The sequence below is a fragment of the Blastomyces gilchristii genome (genome assembly GCF_000003855.2).
Source record: "Blastomyces gilchristii SLH14081 genomic scaffold supercont1.13, whole genome shotgun sequence".
Taxonomy (NCBI): domain Eukaryota; kingdom Fungi; phylum Ascomycota; class Eurotiomycetes; order Onygenales; family Ajellomycetaceae; genus Blastomyces; species Blastomyces gilchristii.
This window is the reverse complement of record NW_003101670.1, coordinates 134,494-153,340: the sequence shown is the minus strand read 5'-3', so window position 1 is coordinate 153,340 and position 18,847 is coordinate 134,494. Positions and strand designations below refer to the sequence as shown.

At 47.4% G+C, this 18,847-nt stretch overlaps 6 protein-coding genes across 11 annotated transcripts; 4 read left to right on the top strand and 2 right to left on the bottom strand.

Annotated features, from left to right (window-relative positions):
• Positions 1-166: 166 nt before the first annotated feature.
• BDBG_06229 lies at positions 167-5,002 on the top strand. 2 transcript variants are annotated; one of them, XM_031722523.1, is made up of 3 exons: positions 170-500; positions 924-1,008; positions 1,085-4,934. In XM_031722523.1, exons 1-3 carry the CDS (start codon positions 398-400, stop codon positions 2,718-2,720), a joined length of 1,824 nt encoding a protein of 607 aa, XP_031579313.1. In that variant the 5' UTR covers positions 170-397; the 3' UTR covers positions 2,721-4,934. The 2 variants fall into 2 exon arrangements, with proteins under 2 accessions (XP_031579314.1, XP_031579313.1); XM_031722522.1 differs by having other exon boundaries at positions 167-1,008; positions 1,085-5,002.
• On the bottom strand, positions 2,780-4,743 carry BDBG_06228 (FAD binding domain-containing protein; the record flags this gene model as incomplete). Its single annotated transcript, XM_031722521.1, has 3 exons — positions 2,780-3,510; positions 3,583-4,520; positions 4,636-4,743. 3 exons carry the CDS (start codon positions 4,741-4,743, stop codon positions 3,006-3,008), a joined length of 1,551 nt encoding a protein of 516 aa, XP_031579312.1. The 3' UTR covers positions 2,780-3,005.
• Positions 4,985-10,518, bottom strand: BDBG_06227. 5 transcript variants are annotated; one of them, XM_031722517.1, is made up of 6 exons: positions 10,445-10,518; positions 9,134-10,391; positions 8,514-9,014; positions 7,956-8,200; positions 7,395-7,848; positions 4,985-7,318 (listed from the first exon to the last, which is right to left on the bottom strand). In XM_031722517.1, exons 3-6 carry the CDS (start codon positions 8,539-8,541, stop codon positions 6,462-6,464), a joined length of 1,584 nt encoding a protein of 527 aa, XP_031579308.1. In that variant the 5' UTR covers positions 8,542-9,014; positions 9,134-10,391; positions 10,445-10,518; the 3' UTR covers positions 4,985-6,461. The 5 variants fall into 5 exon arrangements, with proteins under 5 accessions (XP_031579308.1, XP_031579310.1, XP_031579309.1 ...); XM_031722519.1 differs by lacking the exon at positions 10,445-10,518 and having other exon boundaries at positions 5,687-7,318; positions 7,404-7,848; positions 8,514-8,854; positions 8,969-9,014; positions 9,352-9,779; XM_031722518.1 differs by lacking the exon at positions 10,445-10,518 and having other exon boundaries at positions 5,687-7,318; positions 9,270-9,779.
• On the top strand, positions 8,966-9,257 carry BDBG_17352 (uncharacterized protein; the record flags this gene model as incomplete). Its single annotated transcript, XM_031725094.1, has 1 exon — positions 8,966-9,257. Exon 1 carries the CDS (start codon positions 8,982-8,984, stop codon positions 9,255-9,257), a length of 276 nt encoding a protein of 91 aa, XP_031579307.1. The 5' UTR covers positions 8,966-8,981.
• A 1,583-nt stretch (positions 10,519-12,101) lies between the features above and the next one.
• BDBG_06225 (fatty acid desaturase) lies at positions 12,102-16,667 on the top strand. Its single transcript, XM_031722516.1, has 3 exons — positions 12,102-12,754; positions 12,828-14,255; positions 14,340-16,667. The coding sequence occupies exons 2-3, from the start codon at positions 14,041-14,043 to the stop codon at positions 15,868-15,870; spliced, it is 1,746 nt and encodes a 581-aa protein (XP_031579306.1). The 5' UTR covers positions 12,102-12,754; positions 12,828-14,040; the 3' UTR covers positions 15,871-16,667.
• Positions 16,668-16,720: 53 nt separating this feature from the next.
• BDBG_06224 (RNA polymerase II mediator complex subunit Soh1) lies at positions 16,721-18,831 on the top strand. The gene has a single exon (XM_031722515.1). The coding sequence runs from the start codon at positions 16,858-16,860 to the stop codon at positions 17,374-17,376; it is 519 nt and encodes a 172-aa protein (XP_031579305.1). The 5' UTR covers positions 16,721-16,857; the 3' UTR covers positions 17,377-18,831.
• The last annotated feature ends 16 nt before the right edge of the window (positions 18,832-18,847 follow it).

Sequence of the window (18,847 nt, the reverse complement as noted above, 5' to 3'; positions counted from 1 at the left end):
TTGCATTGGCATGGGGACTAATAACTTATTCCTCATCGAGATGCGTTCAAAGTGAAGAGAAAAAGGAGCCTAATCAAAAATATCGGTCTGCTCATCCACGTGCTCCGAAAAGCCCTAACTAACCCACCAGCCTCCTGTTTCCCCGAAAGATCTTGTCAACTTCATATATACAACACCTACACGGCAAATTGTAGCGACGGGGAAATCAAACATGGGCTATTCATGAGTTCTGACACTGTTATTCCGGCAATCTACTTACTTCAGACTTTTTGTTAACTCCCTATTCCTCCTTGCACTGATATCTTCCTGGCCAGCCTGTCCCAACCTACCGCCATTTGGATCCAATTGCGAGGTCTCCCAGGCGTGACGCTGGGGAAAGCAAGAGTAATTTTCCCGTATGCAGGACCAACGGGGAGAACGACGTCCGAGAGGCAAATACTCTCGCTTGATCTGTCGTGGTTGCAGGTCAAGAAAAATAAAATGCATACTACCAAACCCAAGTGAGATAACACCTTCAGCTATTCCGCAAGCCGCAGGAAAATCCTGCGAACGATGCTGCAATCTTAATTTGGAGTGCATCGTCGAGCGAACCTCTCTCGGACGCCCGGCAGCAAAGCGTATTCCGCGCACAGATTCTCATTCTTCTCGCTATGGTTCAGCCCTCCACACAGAGGCTGAAGTTGAGTCTGATGGGGCTGTACGTGTTACGGGCACTACAAGTACCCCTTCCAACCTAGAGGTTAAAGGGTATCTCTACTCAGAGGATATAGCGGACGACATCTTAATCATGCAGAATGATTGCGGGTTTAGTCCATCCGAATTACATGTTACTATGAGTAGCAAACAAGAGATTTTCCAATCGATGATTGAGCCTGATTGTTTCCTCTCTTCAGTATTGGCTAACGACAAAATATTCGGCTCAGCCATTCCCCATTCGACCTCGCCCCGGGACGCCCGGCGCCTCCTAGATCTCATAAGTCACGATATGGCCTCATCACTTGATGCTTGGTGAGCTATCTACTATTTCAAGTCCACCACTCCTCCAGTCCTTACTTGCAACACTTTCTAACCAGGGCAGGAATAGTTTGGTTTGGCATCGATTCTTTCTCCCACAAACACCAACACTGGTGAGCATACGGAATCGATTAAGTTCAGATGAGTGTGCATCTTCTAATTGTGCGACGAATCTACTCTTCGCATTGCTCTGTTTGATTGCTTTCGAGTCACCAGAGACTCCGTTCGGGCAGAAACATCACCACCTAAAGCGGAGTATCCAGCTCACTGTGTCAAGCTACGGGCAAGAATTTATCTTCTCTCCACCCACTCACCGTGATTCGGTTGTGGTCAGCCTTTTACTGTCTGACTACAGGCCCGCGGCTATAGTTAGCTCTCCGAATGTCGCACATAAAGCAGTAAAATCCGGACTGTACGTGAATATTGCATACAGGATTGCAGAGAAACTGGAATTGTTGCCCACACAAGCCACTTTAAATCCAGGCGAACTGAAAGCTGTGGAATTTTTCGGCTCAGAGTTTTGTCTTACAGACGTCCTGCAAGGATTGCAGGTATTCTGTTATGATGCCCTGCTAGATGGCTTCATTACAAAACCGCTCCGGTTTATGAGGAAAGTGGTCAGCTGTATCAAGCCTCATATGGAAGTTTACCAAAACGTATTGAAACATCACTCATACCCACCAAGGATCATATACCATATCCAAAACACGGTGGCAACCAATATCATGCTGGAAGCTCTGGTAGATATGAAACAAAGCTGGAGCAGTCTAGAGAGCCTCTCTATCATTACAGAAGACTGCGAAAGGAAGTGCCTAGAACAAGTAGAGCACACCGATTGTTTGCTTGCACGCTTGTCCAGCCCCGGGAACCAGAACGAGCTATTGGTCGTCCGCTCCCTACTTGAAATTCGATTTCACTCCGTTTACACTGCTATCTATGGCGCCGGACTGTTTTACGCCACCGTGCTGCGAGCGAGGCTTCAAGAAAGTGGTAGAGTCGGAACTGATCCCGAAATCAATTGTCACGAAGCCGCCCAACTCGGTGCTCAGCTCATCGACACATGTAAAAATATATCAAGTGAGAAAGTCCTGACCCTCTCAGCATTTATGGGCCGTTTTGGTGGACCCTACCCGGAAAAACTGGGAGCCATCTTGGAAATGTTCATCGAATGTGCAGAAAAGTTGGCACTGAATAGAGTAGCCTTCCGCCCTCCACCACGACAGCTCGTCCTCGAGATCGTCTTCCTCTGCAAAAATATAGTGGAAAATAACGTCATTCAATTCAAGAGCTTTGGCAGGCTGCATAAGGATTTTGAGAGACAGCTCGGGTTGTTTGAAAAATGTGCACGCCGTATCGAGTCCATGGTGGTCTCTGACTGGAACTCGATTGACGTTGCCTTTGCAGGTGGCTGTGTATATGCTGCGAGCAGCAAAATCATCCATGGACTTTGTGAGGTTATGGAAAATTTGAAGATAAGAGTTTCAAAGGAAACAAGTGGAACGGAGAAACCCAGCATGCTCGAAGTGCCTACGGATCTTAGTGGATTGGACGTCGAAGTTCCCTCTGGCGGATGGGACGTATGGCCTGAGGTAGGAGGATTTGAAAATTTTGGAACTTTACAAGGACAATTTGACTGGTCCTTTATCCAGAGCTCTCTTCTGGAGTTTGAATCGACAAATACATCATTTGGTGATAGAATTGAATGAGAGCAAAATCCAACCTATCGGACATAGCATGCCAGAACCGCCATGGAGCAGAACTGGTCGGATGATAACCGCCGTCTCGGCGTTACTGTCTGGCAACGTAATATCAGGTCTGCTCTAGGCTAAATTACAAATCAAAATTACCATTGGCAAAGTGGAACGAATGTTGTGTCTCATCCAGAAACACCTGCAGTCCAGAGACAAAACTCCAACGTCGAATGAAACATATGATAAACGAAAAGAAGGAGGGGGGGGGGGGGGGACGAAACAGAGCGGCTCCCCTTTCCATTACAAGTCCACGCGGGATATCTTAAACCCTCCTGGGAATCTTCTCTGGAACACACCAAGGGGGTCATACTTCGCAGCCACACGCCTTATATGATCCACGTTCTCCTTGCCATAGCTCCCAAGAGGATCCTGCGACGGGTCTGCATAGTTCATGTAGATCAGTCTGTTATCCCCACACAGCGAAATCGAAAACTCTTTGAGCTCCGCAACCATGGCACTCATCCGGGTTCGTGCGATGGCAAGCGCCTGCTTGTCACTTTTCACCGCCACACCGCCGGTCCAAAGGACGGCGTTGTGTTCTTGAGAATCGACCCCGAGCATGTTACCACCCCTTTGCTTACTGATATCGCCGAAGAACGAAGGCTCGGGCTGGAAGAAAACCAGCGACACGAAATTGTCTGGCCCAATGGCGTGATTCATGTCTTTGACATATTTCTCATTTAGCTTCACGGCGTGGGCTAAGATTCGTTTATCATTCTTAAACGTCAACGTTGCGCCAAAATTCCTATAGATAGCAAGAGGGGGCCTAGTGTTAGCAATTGTCCTGAATTTTTTATAATGGAAGCGAGTGACAGACCATGTTCCGGAGGAGAGCTGTGAGTCTTCAGCAGCGTCTGCGAGACTTAGAGATCTCGTCTCATCAGGAATAAGGGACGGAATCTGGTTCAGCTTTTTGAAGCCTGTACTGTTGTGAATTCCCTCAGTGTTGACATGTATCGCAGCGGCCACGACATCCATTGGGAGAGCTGACGTATTATGCATGAGAAACGCAACTAGTGCGTCCGTATCGAATTCTTCATAATGGTCGGTGAAGTGAACAATCGCATCCACCAGCTCTGAGGAGTACTCCACGCTCATGAAGCGGGTTCCATACGCAATGTCCTTCGCGGGTAAAGCCTCCATATCAAAGCGGGTGACGATCCCGAAGTTACTCCCGCCGCCCTTCAGCGCTCGCCATAAATCGACATTCTCCTCCCTGTTCGCGTTTACGATGGTGCCATTGGTCAAAACAACCTCGAAGTTCCTGACAGAGTCACAGGCAAACGCTTCACGGCCCATATAGTACGACGAGCCCCCTCCCAACAGAAACCCGCCCACGCCAACGTCCCCATCACGGCCGCTAGGCACTACCACCCCATACTTGAGCAGTTCAGCCAAGACATCCTTCCATCTACCGCCAGGACCAATGCTGGCAAGATTTGTTCGTTTGTCGTAGGTGGCCTGGTTCAGCATCCCCAAGTCGATAGTCACTCCGTTATCAATATTGTTCGAGTGCCTGGGGCCGTGTCCCCCTGCACGGACGGCAACATGCCAGTCTCCAGCACCATCTCCAGCCCCGGCCCCGAGCAAGGCGGTCATGATTGTGGATACTTCCGCCGCATCACGCGGCTGCACGAGGCACCAGGGCCGCTGTCGGGTGTCTAGAGACCACCAGCTTGCAATACGTGGTTCGTATTCCGCGTCTGTGGCCAAAAGCAGTCGGCTGCCCAGACCTGCCCGGATAAGCGCATCGCACTGTCCTGAATTAGTTCTTTTTCATTCTTGAAGACAAGATGGGGATATGCATATATGTACAGTAATTGTGATCACGGAAGGGTATGCGAGCGATAAGAATTGACGGGTGACTTACAGGAGGGAAACCTGTCGCTGCTTCATTCCCAGCAGTCGCACCATCTGCTGCAGCCGCATATCTATGCAACAGCAGAAATGCTGCAATTTTCAACGGTGCTAGATACATTTAGAAAATAGTAGTAACTAGATGCTGCTATCAGACCACAGAAATAGGGAGAGCTATCCAAAAAGCGAAAAGAAGCCTCTTTTTGTAAAACTTTGCTGACCGACCTAGAAAAGAAAATCTCTCCCAATAGCCAAACCTTCGAAGGAAAGAATGGATATAATAATAATAGCCTACGACAAACTATAGTCCTCATCCTGATTATATATAGTTTTTTTTTTTTTTTTTTTTTTTTTTTTTTTTTTTTTTTTTTTTTTTTTTTCCAAATCATCGACATGGTCTCTCATGATTTGGTAGTTACCAGCCTGAATAAAGGGGGATAGGAGTAAGGAGTGCATCGCCCTCGGGGAGCGCGCAACGAGAGCGCAACGAGAGCGCAACGAACATAAAATTATAGCCCTGACAAGGATACCTTACTATAGCCACCAGACAGACGAAGGGCGCAATTAGAGCGCAACGAGATGGATGAATGTCTATCTACCTACCTAGACAACGCCAGTGACAAAGGTGCCCAGCGCAACGACCGCGCAACGAGAAAATTTTTATTTCCCGCGCAAACCAGACCTTCTCATGTCTGCCTACCCAACCAACGCCGCCCCGCCTAGTGCAAGGATGCATTCTACCAAGAGCATTCTTTTTTTTTTTTTTTTTTTTTTTTTTTTTTTTTTTTTTTTTTTTTTCAAATGCCCAGCTCAAGTCCTCATGGAGCCAATCGCCGATCGATGAAAACGAATCAGGGGGCGGCGACGATTATGACGACTATGCAAATGGGTATGATAACGCCAGGGGGTACAGTGACATGTGCCCCATACAGGCCATAAATAAGTAGAGGGAGGGGCCAGGCGGAGCTTGCTGCGTCCAGAATGCTATATGCTATATATATATATATCTGCAGAAAGCCTGGGGCAGTTTACACCGGGCTTCCAAGCCCACGGGGTTGGGTGGATGGGTCTTTCTTTTCGTCCCTTCCCCTCTATCGTGTAGCCCTATTCATATAAGGGGAGCCCTGTGTCCGGTCGAACACGGGGAGCTAGATAGGCATTGTAGTAGGTCCCGCGTTTCTAAATAAATAAATTATCATTTTTCGCAACTAGAGAGGTATGAACATATCAATGAAAATGAAAAATGATAAATGATAAAAATGAAGAAGGCAATGACAAACAAACAAGCTGCCAGCAGCACAGCACTAAACTACTCAATCTAATAAAATCCAAGCTGGTTGCTGCATGTATGCACACACACACACAAGAACTGAAGAAAGAAGATGCAAAGAGACAAAAACAAGGTAATGTCTCCTTGCATAGTGTAAGTGTAAGAAAGCTGATGAGAGAGAGAATATAAAGAGAGTGTGAGAGCTAGAAAACACAACTCCTAGAACTAAACTAAACTAATCTTTCTTGCCTGCCTGCCTGTAATATCAAGAATTGAACACAAAAATGAAGGAACAAAAATAAAAATAAAGAGCGGGGCATACTAAACAAGAGAAGATAAAGAGGGGCATGATAGAACGTATCAAAGAGAAGAATACAAAATACAAAAATGGAAACAAAGGTGCCAGCAGAGAGAAGCCTCATAAATGATTTGGGTGAGGAAAGGGAGAGAGAAAGAGAGTAAAAAACAATTGTAGGCCCGAAAGGAAATGAAGAATCATGATTCTAATAAACAATCGATGCATCTCACATGTGTTCCGCTATAGCCATTCTCGACGTACAACCACGTTCTCAAGGCGAAGACCCGGCCGCTGTCGTCGTGCCCCTTCTCTTAGGCTGTGGTGGCCTTCTCAAGCTTTTGACCCGGTTGATGAAACCACCACTACCACTAGCTGTGTGTGCGTGAGTCTTGGCGTCTTCGCCGCCGCCGATACTGGAGCTGCGTCCTTCTGTAATTCTTGTTTCGCCCGGAATGGCCTTTGGGCTACTAGTTGATCGTTGTCTAGTGTGGGGGAGGAGGTTATCTGTCATGCCGTCATCGGAAAGCTGGATCTTGGCGCCTTTTTTATCGTATGCATCATCATAATCCTGTTGTTGGAAGAATGGGTTTTTATCGTTAGGTCGCCTAGAGCCTGAAGCTCGGGGAGGGCTTGCCTGAGTGAAATAGTTGTTGGAATCAATAGCAGAATCTGGCGGTGAGGTAACACGGGGGACTCTATTGTTAATTCCGCGGATTTTCTGTGCAAGACTCTTTTTGCGCTGCAATCCTCCATTCTGTAAGTTGTGAGCTTCATTCTCACTCTCACGCCGCTGTATGGCAGCACGGCTGGCGGGAGCGCCTTCAAGGAATGTACTGGTTCCCAAGCCCATACTTTCAGCTCCATGGATTGGTTCAAGTTTGGCTGTTGGATCAAATGCTGCGCTTTGGTTTATCTTGCTGCTAGTCAAACCACTGCTTGCATAATCCGCATACCCCTCTTCTCCTCGTCCATGGAAGAGATTGAGATCGATATTGGTGTTATTAGGTCCCGCTCCGCCCAGCGCCATGTTTCTCGAATCCTTTGCGAAAGCTTGCATCGGAGCGGCTCGTGACCCTTTACGATTGCGGTGAGGGTTACATGCATCGAAAGGTCCATCATGGTGGAAGACTAAGAAACAGGGAACATTAGTGGACGTTTTGAACATGAGATAAAAAATATTTATAAGAGAACAATTAATTCTTACGGCCAGTACCATATATGCTGCTAACATCCAATTTATCAATAATATCAAGTCTATGTCCATTTGATCGCTTGCTGCGAGATTTGCCGTCCTTGGGTTTGGCATCACGCTCTCGTTGTCTCCGTTCTCGTCTCCGTCTTTCTGCCTCAGGGTCGATTGGTCTTGAAGGGATATCCATGAGGGAAGAGTCTGAGTTGCGACGGGGTCGACGCTGGTTGCGGGATTTTGAGGGTTCCTTAGGATCTGCGAAGATGTCTCCAATTGGCGGCCGACCGTGTCCTTTGCTGCGTGACTGTGATTCTTCCTTGGATGGTCGTCGAGCGGGGCGGCGAGAGGAGGCCTTATCGTCAGAGAGAGAGGGTCTAGATGGGGGAACGTTTTCCGGTCGTGGTAGAGCTGGTCGTCTTCCTTTCGAACTCGAGGGCTTATCGACTGGCGTGTCAAGAGAGAGGTTTTCCTGAAAACAAAATAGGTCTTGTATTAGAATATAAAACGTCACAAAGCTGAGTTGGCAGTACTTGCTGCTTCGCTTTTAATTTTTTAGAAGTGGCTCAGGGGGCATACAAATAGTTCTGCAGCGTGTCCAGTCAACGGCGGATCCACTGTTGAAAGCCTTTCCGGTGACATATTTCGATTTGGATCGGGGAGCGGAGTGAAAGATTCTGAGTCGTCCAGGAACGGGTTTCTTGACACTGGGCGTTGTCTCGGAATAGAAGTTGTGGGGGAAGCGATTGAAGGCGATGAAGCACGGTTTCTAAAAGGGTTGTTGGATCCCAAATTGACAGTCAATCGCGGCGAGGGTTGCCGGTCTAGGAAGGAGAATGGTGAAACGAGGTTAGCAAGATCTTGGATGGATAGGCTGACAGGCTTGGGAGTTCAAATTGCGGCGGATGGGTCCAGCAGGGTAGCTGCCAGGAAGTCTGAAACCGCTAATGGCCAAGACTTGCAATAAAGCGGATGTAGTAGTAGAGGAAGTAGAATGCTTGATGGATATGGTTATGGTATTAAGAGTTGATGAAGATGATAATAGTGTTGGGTTTGTGGGTTGTGTTGATTGATTGTTATTGGGGGAAAATGGCTGAACAATGAAGGATAAAAAATGAAGGGAACATTCACACACACCTGGCACAGATATCGGGGCAAGAGACATGGTGAGAGTGACAGTGTGGTATTACGAATATTAAGGGCAAGGACGATGAAGTCACAGCAGCAGCAGCAGCAGCAGCAGCTGGGGCAAGCAGCTGGGAGCAGGTTTCAGGCAAAAAAGAGTCTACCGGCAGGCAGGGGGATCCTGTGAACCTATGAACAAACCAACAGCCAGCAGTTCAAAGACAGGAACAGGAACAGGAACAGGCCTGGATAGCAGCTCCTCCTTTCTTGGTTTCTTTATTTTCTTTCTTCTTATTCGACAATAAAAACGGCCGATCTAACAGAGGATGGTTGGTGGTCGCGCGAAGTATCCTCTGTTTGCTCGAAACCCCTAACCGCCCGTTGTTGTTTTGTCGTCAGTTTGGTCGAATGTCGGACGATGGAATGATGATCAGGGACGAGTGTGAGGGAACGCAGTGGACACAGACGGCAAGTTAGACGATGACGAGGTGGATACGCCCAGCAATGGCGAAACTAATAATATTTACGCAGTCAGCTAACTTATCACTCACAAAGCTGCGGAGTAGATCGATTGGTGATGTTAGGAGAAAGCCCTTGACCAGCTGGGACGAATCAACGGGGGGCTTCCTGACAGGTGAAACAAACGGATGTGGCGACCAAGCAGAGCGTGAGCCTGGGCAAAGGGCGGGGAACAACAATGAGAGGGATGAAGCGGACAAGGACAAACAGAACAGAACAGACGGAGAACGAGCTTGATGAGAGGATTACATGGGGTAGACTTGGTTACGGGGTCGATTTGAGAGCCTGGGACGGAGTTGAGCAATGTTCCCGAAATCCAGGGGAAACCTACGGAGAGAGATCACGGGTCAATAATAATATTATTATTTATGTTAACGAATGAAAGAAGAAGAAGAATAATAATAGCTAATAACGGGGGAGGTAAAAGCGGAACTGGCCAGGGGGATCGACGGCGGGTGCAACTGTGAACATTATTAACTAATTATTAAATAAGGGGGCTGTTAAGGTCGAAGGTTGTAGGTAAGGAAGCATACTATTATGTATAAATATTGAAGCCGACTTACTCGGAGACGGAGAGACACACTACACTACGCTAGTTACGGAGTACACTACACTACTATGCACAATCCTTGGCCACCACGGAGTTCCACAGGGGGATTCTCACGCCAATTAAATGGACCATATCTGTCTGCAACATCGAGATCTCCAGCTACGATATCAATGGATGACGATTGCGAAAACACACGGGACAACTGGAATGGACGAAGGTCACAGCGAGGTGGGTTACGTGGAAGTTCGGATACGTTGCTACGAAAAACCCTGTGTATCATCATTATTGTTCCATGGTGACGATCTAACTTCTGTTCCTGACTATACTCGCTCGCAGCTTTTGGTATTTCCTAAGCTCCAACCATGGCCACTGAATGATGCCCTGCCCTGCTTGCTGTTGATCTTGCATCGTGTCCCAGTGTTCTTGTCCTCCACAACCACGCCTGGAGCCTAGCCGGCTTAACTAACGGAGTTATATAATAACCAATGCGGAACTCAAACCACCATAATAGTCACTCAAATTCCCCCAAATATCCGCGAAGAAAACCAGGAATCCTGTCGAGATCAAACCACTCATTTTCCATGATCCTTACCGCAACGCGTCGGGACCCGACCTCCAGACCTCCAAATCCCGCGATCAAGTTCAATCTTGTTTAAAATGGATAATCTTCATTTCCACAACCAAGGGCCTGATATCCGGATTGAAGGGTGTCCAATCCAACCCCCCGTCGTCGTAGCACTTTGCACCTCTACCTGGAATTCCCCGTCCTAGACACGGATATACAGAAAGAGGGACAAAGATCTGCTATGAATGTACATGTACTTAGACCTGTTGGTTAGCTAGCAGCTTGCTAGAGGAGATCAACAAACCATACATCTTTTATATATTTCGCAAGGTGAGCAGGAGTATAATAGCAGAAGTAGAACAAGACCGATCCTGAGACACATTTCTTTAAAATAAAAATAAAAAATAAAAAAATCCGCCCTGGATTTTGGATCTTCGAGCTAGGAAACCCTGTCAATAATCTCTCCAGAGGAGAGGCATAGTGGGCTGGATTGCAGATGAATGAACAGGTGAGTTAACAACTATAAACAAGATGGACTCTCTGGTTAATATTGTATACAGAGTATACTCCGTATATATATGTGCTAACACTCAAGCTGAATGAGTGTCTGATTGCCAGTAATCAGATTGGCTGTGCTCAATGAGTTACATACCTGGTAAACCACCCACACAGCATCAACTCTCCCATCCTATAACTCACATGTCTTTCTCACCTGGGTACTCCGTAGAGTCATGGCCAATTGAACCACCAATGCCTTTCTCCAATTTCGCAGCTTAAGATCATGGGTAACTGGACCATCCTGCAGCCAGACACAGCTCTCTCTTTTGCCCTCACACAGAAGTATGGCAACACACATGGAACCCAGCAGAGTTAAATGCAAATTTGTGGAAGAAGTTGAGTGCCACAGCCTGGCTGGCAGGGGATAGAAGGCAAAATTGTCTTATTGCCCTCTAGATCTCTGCTGCAACATCAGCTGAGTGAACTCAGAAGATGTAGATTCTTTCACAGCTAGTTAGTGCTCAATCCAGGCTCCCTGGAAAGGCTGTTGTACATGTACATACAAAAGCTGCTTGATTCCTTCACAGTCTCTGGGCCAAATGGCACTCATCAGTGTTTAATCCTGAATGATGGTAGAATCAATATTCATGAAGCAAAAGAGGTCAGGGACTGAATCCAGCAGTTGACTGAACATATACAGCACACCCACAGGAGAGAAAGAGGTTTGATACCTTTTCAGCAGAGGCAGAGAATGCATTCTGTGACATGATGAAAGTTGATGTTGGTTCTGGAGCCTAGCAAAAGGGCCACAATTGAGGAAGTGATGGGATGTGAGTGGATGCAAAGATGGGGCCTGCCAGGAGTGCAGAAAATGCAGGATGCAACACTGAATGGCTCTTGAGCTGCTTGCTGCTGGCTTGGTCCCTTGACGTGAGTCTATCTCTCATCGTAGGCTTGGGCGGACGCCTTTGTAGGTTTACGATTAGCAATTTCTCTTCGTGCAAACATACGTAAGATGCTTTACAGCGTAACAATTTCTATTAACACGTACGCAACAATGGTACAAAGAAGCACGGAGGTAGATTGTAGAATTTATGGAATTATTGTAAGATAATCTCTTTGTGAGTATATTTATATACCCTAGCAATCCTATCTAGATATGTGAGGCAATGTGAGGCAGCGGCACTTGGCCTGCAGGAAGGAGACTCTGTGATCCATGGATGTCATGGATGCCCTTTTGTGAGTAATGCTTATTTTTATTTAGCACCCCGTCAGACAGCGGGGTTCAGTGCTTGGAGCTTTGGCACACAAGGTACGGAGTAATTTCTGTCTGTTTGCCACACGGATGACAGGGCTCAAGCTTTTTTTTTTTTTTTTTTTAATCTTTTCCACGCACACTCAAATGAATAGATTAATCATATTTCGAACCGTACACTACGCGTATATATAATATTTAATATTATTAAATAGTTTCTGCTGCTAGGTTTTATATTCTGGTACAATTGTTTTATCCCATTTCGCGAGATTATATGATGTAGAGAGAGCGCGTCCTGTTTTGTCTTTGTCTGGTGGGTCTGCTGTGCTCTCCAAGGCGGACTGGCGGCACAAAACCCAGGAACAATTACTAATTCCACGAACAAACCGGAAGTCCCGGAACTTGGTAATTCATCAGAGCCCAAGAAGCTGGAAAGTACTTATATCACAGGCTGCCAGCTCGCATTTCTCAAGAGTGCTCAGCAGACTTGCCTGTTTTTTCAACTTTGGGCGAGACCATAAAGCGCAGAGTCAAGCAGATGGCACATCCCACCGCGAAACATGCTGCCTCATCTCATACCGTCACATTTCTGCCCTGGCGAATACTGACATGGCCAAGGTAGCCAGCAGAGCGCAATTTCGAGGAGGTTAGTTAGCGAGCGTGGGAGCGCAGCATGCATCTCTAATAATAATTAACAGACGTGCCGCAGTTCAGTTCAGCCCAGGCCATGAAATCAGGTTGCAGCGAGCGGCCTACTCTACTTGTAAAGGAGAGGCGCTGGTTTGCAAGAAGATATTACCGCCCCTCATTCCCTTTTTCACAAAATCCACATTCCAGCGTGAAAATCATGGCCCAAGAGATGTCTGGTTGGTAAAATTCTTTACAAGTAACCCGCTTGTCCATCTGCGATAATCACCCACTGACTGGCTTTTCAACCAGGAACATCTACCCCCAGCTCAACTCATTCTAGCGCTTCTGTTGATAAATATGATACTAACTCTGGGGAGAATTCGGCGCGCTGGTCGCCGGACCCCCAAGGCTCTCATGTCCAGCCCTTGTGACATGTTGAAGGATGATGCGTTCCTGGCTCCGCGCTACTTGCTCGCTACTCGCCATGACACTGTTTTCCTCCCATCCTCTTTCAGGCCTCGAGTGAGTTGAGAGAGAGGGGGGGGCTGAGTCCTTAGCGCCAGATAATGTCTTACGATTCACTTACGCACTCTCTGGGATCCATGTCGGAGAAAATGCCTGGAAAGAGAAAGAACAGATGCCCGAGTAGTTGCACATTACTACTGGAAAATATAGGGTCGATTTTTCTCAGTGATGTTGTGATCGATGTCACAGAAGGGCCTGTTCGGGAGGCGATTGCTGAGATCAGTGAAGCCAACTCACTAACAAAATGCGCCCGTGTTATGTTCACAACAGGAGTCCAAATTCCAAATTGCCCCCATTAATAGGCGGAGCAGGTCTTGTGCCAAGCTTTCACACCCAACTAATAACCGACGGGACGCTTGCGGGTAATCTAGTCAGGGCCTTTACACAAACGCGTCAGCCTACCTGGCCTCACTTCCAAGTTCCAACTTCCAACGGCAAAATTCACTTGTGCTTGAGCGGATTGTCGCAGCTCTGGCCCTTTGGGGAATTATGTTTGAGACGTATTTTGTGGGTCATTCATTGCCAAGGCAGAAAATGGTGGATTAACAGGATCATTCTGCAACTTTCAATTCGTTGTGGTTGGGGGTAGAGGACAGAGTGAAGTACCTGACCCTTAGGGCGGCGTTTGCGGAGGAACGTGCTTGGGATGGATGGAGGTTACATGGCGGCGCTCCCAGATTGGCGTTGGCAGTGGGAACACCCCGGGACCGCCAAATCAGAAGCTGTCTAACCCCCATAAAAGAAATTGGAAACTCGCCCCTCTTTGTTACCAATGGTCCTCTTTTCTAGGCTCCGCTATTGATTCGCCCCCCCTTGCATGTGCTCCGGATCGCATCATGTCCCTTTTCTCGATTTTTTGGCTGACATCTTTTTTTCTTTCAACATCACTATGCGACATCTCTAGACAAATTTCAACCCCATCGAAACTCCCAAGTTCGATGTCTCTGGAAATTCGATATACCTGTACCGAATTTCTTCTCTGTTATTTTTCCGTTGAATGAATAGATCCTCTGCACCAGTTATGGCTGGGGCCAGGACTAAGGCCAATGTTTTGTCGAGGAGGGAGATCGAGGGCATGATCGCCGATGGCCGATGTATCGTTGTTGTTGATGACCAGGTGCTTAAGCTCGATGCTTGGCTGAAGTTCCATCCCGGGGGTGATTTGGCTATCAGGCACATGGTAGGTAGAGATGCCACAGACGAAGTGAACGCGTAAGAGCCAGTCTTCCTCTTATTTTCCAGGTCCAAAACTCAATGTTCAGCGCTTACTATTATTTCTTTGGGGCGATTCTTCAGACTCCATTCCAAGGCAACCAGACAGCGCATGACTGCATTCCAGATTGGCCGCGTCGAAGGCAGATGGACCAATTTCCTCCCTCCCATTCAAGGCGGCCGCTTTAGAACCTACGTTAAAGACCAGGAGGACACTGATGTTACCGGGTCCGATACAATGAGCGAGATATCCAGTGAGGAGAGCTCACGATCACGCTCACCTTCTCCAGTCTTCGATTCTGCGGATGAGAATTCTGTTTTGAGGGAGAGGAGAAACGGTTCTAGCACAGACCTGTCGACAGCTGGGTCGAGCACGCCACCTGCAGATTTCAGCTCCGAGGCTGAAATGAGGTTATCGATCGTCGACGCCTGCACGCAGAAGGAAATCATACTGGACAAGACCACTTACCCTCCCGTGGATCCGGCTCACCAGGCCAATATTAGCGCAAAGTACCGTGCCCTGGAAAAGCGCATCCGTGCCGCGGGACTCTACCAGTGCAACTACTCCGCCTACGCAGTCGAAGCACTCCGATATTCTATATTTTTCGGACTCTTCATATTTTTCCTACGCCGCTCCTACTTTTGCATTTCCGCATTCTTCCTGGGCTGCTTCTGGCATCAACTTGTCTTCACTGCCCATGATGCAGGGCATAATGGCATTACGCACATTTACAAAGTCGACGCCACGATTGGAATCATCGTCGCAGATTTTATCGGGGGATTGAGTTTAGGCTGGTGGAAACGCAGCCATAATGTCCATCACATTGTCACAAACTCGCCAGAGCACGACCCTGATATCCAACTTATGCCATTCTTTGCGCTAACTACGAGGTTTTTCAACAGTCTCCGCAGCACCTATTATGATAGAGTCATGGGTTTTGATGCCGTGGCCCGGTTCACAGTTAAGTATCAACACTACATGTACTACCCAATTCTTCTCTTTGGCCGCTTCAACCTCTACTTCCTTAGCTGGGAGTATCTCATCATGGGCCTCGGCCCCAAGAAAGGACCTGCCTGGTGGCACCGCTGGTTCGAACTGGTTGGCCAAGTCTTCTTCTGGACCTGGTTTGGCTACGGAGTTGTCTATGCTTCTATTCCCACATGGACAAGCCGGGTCTTATTTGTGCTCATCTCGCACATGGTCACCGCTCCCCTGCACGTCCAAATTACTCTATCCCACTACGCCATGTCCACCGCTGATCTGGGCATTCATGAATCCTTTGCTCAAAAGATGCTCCGCACCACAATGGACGTGGACTGCCCCAAGTGGCTTGACTTTTTCCATGGCGGCCTCCAGTTCCAGGCCATCCACCACCTGTACCCTACAATCCCGCGGCATAACCTGCGCAAGACGCAGCGTTTTGTTCAGGAATTTTGCAAGGAGGTTGAAATTCCGTATGCTGTGTTTACGTTCCTCGGTGGGAATAAGAAGGTTATTCAGAAACTGGGGGATGTGGCTATGCAGGCGCGGATTTTGGAGGATTGTAGAAGGGCGTGCGCGGCACATGGAGTGTTTACTGACCATCATGCTCATTCACATGAGCATGCGCATTGAATGAACATCTTTGTGGTCTAGCGGTTCATTTTCATTTTCTTTGCTTTCCCTTTTTTCCCCCACTTTCTCAAGCTCCTTGTGCATATGGGGCTGCATATGTTCCAAGACGATCATCCCTTGACCGAGGGGACATGTTTTTTCTTTCCCTCACTATTTTTTCATTTTTTTTTTTTTCCTTTTTCCTGCCATCTTTCATTATGTTATTTTGTTTCATTCAAGGCCGACTTTATATGATGGTTCCTCCCAGTTCTTACGTGTACCCATATTATGAGATTGTAATTTGATACTAGATATATTCCTTTTTAGCTTTTGCAACCTGGGTGATGCTTTAGACAAACGGTACTGTAGAAGTACCTTTGACAAGAAGATATCCCGCGTTGTTAGCTGTAAATTGCTCAGAACATAACGTGAGGTCTCCATCGACCATCCATCCTGTCTGGCGATGAAGCGCCGTAAGCAAGTACACAACGTTCCCCCTCCCCTGGGTCAAAACCTGAGCAGCCTTTCTTGAATGTGTGTGTGGCAAATGAGAGAGGTACACGTATCACTGGGAATGTCAAAGGAGTTGTTTCAAATCGCGTTCCACATTGGTTTACCAACTCCAACTTGACCCAAAGTGACATACAAAAAACAAAAAAAAAGCGGTTTTTCTGTGCTACAGTATGCCCGCGTATCATTTTTGGAGCTGTGAACCAGACATTTCCTTACTGTTTTCGAGATTATAATAAACAAGAAACTAAGTTGAATGGATAAGCGCCCTAACTATAACTTACCCATACCATGGTACCCCCTTGAAGAATGATCCTTCTCCCAGATCGTTTGGACAAGAATGTTTGATGTCACGTGATGACGAACCTAGCCTCCTGGTGGAAACAAACAAGAAGTGTCAACCATTTACATCTTCGACGCAATTCAATGGGGTGTTCTGTATGATATCGTATGATATCTCACGAAGTACTCGTCTAGCCTTTGATATTTACTTGCACCATGGCTCAAACGAACTCTCCCAACCCACCCATCCCCAATGTAGAAAACCCTCGATTCACACTTGAGCTCGAATTCGTCCTCTCCCTCGCGAACCCTCATTACATCTCGCACCTAGCCGTCGCATATCCTCACCTCCTTGGGGTGTCTTCCACCTCTTCCGCATCATCTCGCGCCGCTGGCGATAATTCCCCGTCTTCTCCTACCTCCGATGCCCAAGCATTCGCCGCCTACCTCGCCTATCTATACTCGTACTGGAAACGCCCTGAGTATGTACAGTTTCTAACACATCCAGGCGCGACGTTACGGGCACTGCGGCTGCTGCAGGACGAGTCTTTCCGGCAGGCTGTAATTCGTCCACAGGTGATCGAGGCGCTGTTGGGTGCTGGAGGGGACACGCATGGGGGGGACACTGGGGGGGCTGGAGAGAATGATAATGAGAAAGCCGCGCAGAATGAGCCTGACGCCGCGAAATTGACTGGTTCTGGTGGTCTTGAGGGCAGAAATGGGATTGGAACTTGAAAGCAAAACAGGCTATGAGCAGCCTTTTCTCTTCTATTATTCCCTGTCATGGAGGTTTGATCTCAGTGGGATATATCCTGCGTCACATGCAGCTTATGCCGAGATGTTATAGTAAATCGTTGGAGCAATAGTGGGCGAAAAAGCGAAGAAGAACCTGCCAACCTCTAACTATGTATGTACAGTACATGCGCATGGACTGTACATGTATTAAAATTAGTTATGGTGTTGCTAGCGATATGCCTGCCTGACTGATTGGGCCATAGCAACGCGATATCTAATGCTGGGCAATCCTCCCCACCTCGATGACCATCTACGAAAACGCCCAAGGCCTTTGCTGGATTCACGAGCCTCGTGCACGGATTTGACGAGGCAAGCAAGGTCCACTAGATCAGACGGGGTTCAACCAGTTGAATATACGACCGACAACACAAGCCTACGGTGCACAGCAAAGGAAAAGATAAAAAATTTCCATTTGTGGCACCTTTTGGTTTTGTTCGTGTCGCCTTTACCCGACAACTCGACAAAGACATCAATCCGCAGCCCGCCGGTCGCCGGATAACACGATACCAATTGCCCCAAGTCTTGGTATATCAACTTTTTCACATTCGATGCCCTTGCGCAAACAGTGCCATCTCTAGCCGATCCGGCACTTCCATCGTCACCCCTCCATCCTTGCCATCCGGGGTAAATTCAGTCTGAATGATCAGCCTAAAACGGGGAAATTTCACCCAATAATCCTTGCTCGGCCAGTCGGAAATTGAAATTGGGCCAGGCGAGAGCTGTGAAACCAAGATCAAGTTCACCAATAGGGACGGGCTTTGGACTGCTGGGAAAACGCGCCCACACCAAGCAGAGGTTCCGAGCAAGATTTTATGTCACTCTGTGTATACCTGTTCTATCTCTCATGCTTGGAATTCGAACTATTAGACAGTTTCGTATTTTATTCTACCGATATCAACTGAAATCTATAGCGAACAGTGGTTTTTTAGAAGTGGACGGTGTGTGTTTTAAGCTCCGTAAAACAGTTCAGTTCCCCAGAGTGGGGGAGACGACGTCAACACAAGTTCGTGGGGTAATAATGGATTTATGCAAGGAAGCGCTGGTTCCCAAGGTTTGACGCGGATAGCTAGCCGACCATTCCGTCAGATATACCAAGTACAACTGAGAGGACGCGATAAGAGCCGGTCACTTGAGTTCGTTGCAGATAACTTCCTTATATTTATTCGCGGCGTGGCTACCTTTTTTTCATCACTTGTTGCAGAGGGTGTATGTATTTGTTTGTAACAGTACAATACAGTACAGTACAGCTCTGTGAGGATGCACGGTAAATGTGTCATTAATTTATTAGTTAACTGTGTAAATACTACAATGTGAAATACAAAGTGTTTCAATTTGCACTCAATTTGAAAGAGTTATTAATATTTTCCAATCTCCTTTGCCTCTGTTGGCCTTTATAACTGAAACATGAATC